This window comes from Eucalyptus grandis, chromosome 2 (assembly GCF_016545825.1).
Source record: "Eucalyptus grandis isolate ANBG69807.140 chromosome 2, ASM1654582v1, whole genome shotgun sequence".
NCBI lineage: Eukaryota > Viridiplantae > Streptophyta > Magnoliopsida > Myrtales > Myrtaceae > Eucalyptus > Eucalyptus grandis.
In genome coordinates, this window is record NC_052613.1 from 36,807,219 (window position 1) to 36,810,446 (window position 3,228).

The 3,228-nt window shown below is 49.0% G+C and overlaps 1 protein-coding gene across 1 annotated transcript; it reads right to left on the minus strand.

The window, feature by feature from the left end:
• Positions 1–678: 678 nt before the first annotated feature.
• Positions 679–2,751, minus strand: LOC104432530 (phosphoenolpyruvate carboxylase kinase 2). The gene is made up of 2 exons (XM_010044984.3): positions 1,813–2,751; positions 679–1,266 (listed from the first exon to the last, which is right to left on the minus strand). The coding sequence occupies exons 1-2, from the start codon at positions 2,597–2,599 to the stop codon at positions 1,211–1,213; spliced, it is 843 nt and encodes a 280-aa protein (XP_010043286.1). The 5' UTR covers positions 2,600–2,751; the 3' UTR covers positions 679–1,210.
• Positions 2,752–3,228: the final 477 nt, after the last annotated feature.

Sequence of the window (3,228 nt, forward strand, 5' to 3'; positions counted from 1 at the left end):
ATCGAAATCTGTAAAAAGTTTCAAGTCCGGACGGCTTGTGTTCCCTCCTTGACTCGCGCCGAGAACTCTGAGGTCATGCATTACGCACGCGTGCCCCCAGAAATTTTGTGAATATAATAAGAATTTTTTTTATTGAAGATGCTCGAGAGCGATGGGAGAGGAAAGTGCATCCCTCTCCAAACGTCTAGAGAATCCTGGAGACGGCAAAGGCATATGCTCTGTTCTCCCGTAGCGAGATTCTTGCACTGGGGCACGTGATGATGCGCTTGCGTTACCTTTGATCGATTCTTTTCAAAGTGAAATATTTGGAAAGTTCGATCCCAACTGCACGGAAAATACTCTCCCCCCTTCCTTTGCTCTACTTTTTGTCCACGGTTGATTCTATTGAAGAAGACGACTTGCCAAGGAAGTTGGGGAACTGGAGAGAGGTCGACTGAACGCGGGGACCAGCGGTCCCATGTTCCAGGGAAAGGGACACGCTAGAAACTTAACGTTCATGGCGACCAACAGGGACGCGTAGTGAAAAGAGCATGCGCTGTTCTTTATGCCCTCCCCGCCCCTTCGGAGAAGACAGACAATGTCCCGCGTGTTTCTCCAACAACTTTCCACGCACCCAGCTAACGCTCTTTAGAAATTCGAAGAAGAAGAAGTAAATTTGATTCCAGCTACACCAGATAGTGAAAGGGAAGAAAAAGAGGATTTTCTTGATTCCGTTCAGCACAGATTACACATAAGAAGATACAAAAAAGCACGATTCTCTCTCTCTCTCTCGGTTTTTCTCTATTTTGGCCGTTTCCAACTAGCGGCTTTCTCACTTCCTCACTCTTCATGGGGGAAAAAAAAGAGATGGGGCGGGGAAAGACGGGGCAGGCTCTTCTCAAAACCCCTATTTACCTCCTCCAAAATACCAGGCACATAAGCCCCTTCACAAAAGAGATTAAAAAAACAAAAAAGGAACAAAACTGAACAAAGATGGAACTCTGCAGTCTCTCAGCAGTAAGCCTCCAGGTGTCCTCGCTCTGGAATGCGATCCATCTTGGCTCTGGAGAGTCACGGGCTCGGGCAGAGATTGCGAAGCAGGGGAAGAGTGTGATCTGAACTGATGATGAATTCACATTGGGAAAAGCCAAAGCAGTGGCGTATTTACAGGATCCTGCCACTACCACCAACCCAATAGTTTTTGGGAGAGAGAGGGGGGTCTGCTCTTTATTCAGGTCATATCAGCTAGGGAGTTCGTCTCGCCTCCATTGAGAATCCATGGATGCCCTGCGTTTTGACAAAAGAGCAGACACTATTGAGTATAAAGTAGGAGGACAAGAACATTCTGAACATCGGAAGCTATCGCTATCGCTAACGAACTACAGAAAAAGAAAGATTGCAGCGTCTTCAAAAGAATTTTAGATTTCCGATCTTATGAACCAGAAGAAGACCTTAAAAACCCATGTCCCCTATTCCCTTTTCAAGCATCTGATCGAGAAAAAAATCAATTTTTCTCACTGATTTAGAAATACAAGACCCTTTTCCAAAGGAGAAACCCATCGAAAACTAGTATCATCATCATCCGAGGAAGAAAGAACTGAAAATGCCGATCAAAATCTCCCCTTTTAAATGCACAACCAACTGAACTCCCTCAAGAAAAATCGGATTTTTATCACCACTTCAGAACAAGAACGAACGAGACCCAAACTGGAAGAAACTCAAGACACCATATGATGTACATTCACAGATCACCCTCTAGTGATCAACTGAAAACCCACTCGAAACAGAGCGGAGGGGAGAAAAGGGAGGAAAAATGGAGGACAGAGGACTCACTCAAAGCCTGCTCTGCAGAGAACCGCCGGTTAACGTCCCGACAGATCATCTTCCTCAGCAGATCCTTAAGGTCCGCGGACACGCCTCTGAAAAGCTTCGTCGGGAACCTCAGATTCCCCCTCACCACCTTCTCGAAGATCTCCTCCACGGAGTCCCCGTAGAACGGTGGCACCCCGGCCACCATGATGTACAGGATCACCCCGGCGCTCCACACGTCCACCTTCTCGTTGTACTCCCTCCCGAGCAGCACCTCCGGCGCGACGTAGTAGGGCGTCCCGACCACGCCCTCCGCGGTCGCCGCGCCGTCCTCGCCGAGCCAGATCGCGGACCCGAAGTCGGCGAGCTTGAGGGCGCCGCGCTCGTCGAGCAGGACGTTGTCGGGCTTGACGTCGCGGTGCGCCACGCGGAGGCGGTGGCAGTGGGCGAGGGCGGAGAGGAGCTGGGCGGCGAGGCGGGCGGCCTCGGGCTCGGGGAGGGGGCGGTGGGCGACGAGGTCGAAGAGGGTGCGGCGGTCGCAGAGGTCCATGACGATTGAGAGGGAGTCCGGGGAGTCGAAGGCGTCGACGACGGAGACGACGTGGGGGTGCGGGGAGAGGAGGGACATGATCTTGGGCTCGCTGTCGAGGCAGGCGCGGTCGGCGGGGTCGTCGGAGAGGAGGGCCTTGTCGATGACCTTGCAGGCGTAGAAGGCGTTCTTGTCCGGGGAGAAGCAGCGGTAGATGGTGCCGAAGCGGCCGCGGCCGAGCTCCTCCAGGAGCTGGTACCCGCTCTTCAGGGCCTCGCACATGTTGGGTTGGTGCTTGCCGCTGTTCTTGTCGTTTCTGTCTCTCTCTCTACCCCTTTCTCTCTCTTCTTTTCTCTCTGTTCTGGTTTGAGGTTGTTGCTTCTGGTGCGCTGGGATCGTGCTTGTTTTTTTAGGTCTTAGGTAATTTCGGTTTCGCGTCTTCTTGTTTATAAGAGAAGAGGGGAATATGGTGGGGAATATTCGATGGGGGAGGGGGTTTTGAGGAGGTTCTCCACGTTTTCGGAGATGGACGGCTGCGATTTGACTTGACTGTTTTTCTTGGGGCGGAGGTTTACTTTTCTTTTTCCTTTTGCTTTTGATTAAAAATCGTCAAAATTCGTAAACCGTGTCCGATGTGACACGTCTATTTTAAATTTAGAACGTTTTTCTAATGCGACAAAAAACCTTAAAGTTGTAACCATACGACGAATGTAAGTTAGGATTTTTGGTTTAGTATATCACACATATACAAATTTTTAATTTTTAATATCACTGAAAAAAGTTTGGGATAAATGTATTTTATGGATATAAGTTTAGGGTATTTTGTATCATAAAAAATAATTTAGGTGAATTTGTCATAATGAGTAAAATTAAGATTTTTGTGTGGCTATTTCCTTTTTATTTATAAATTT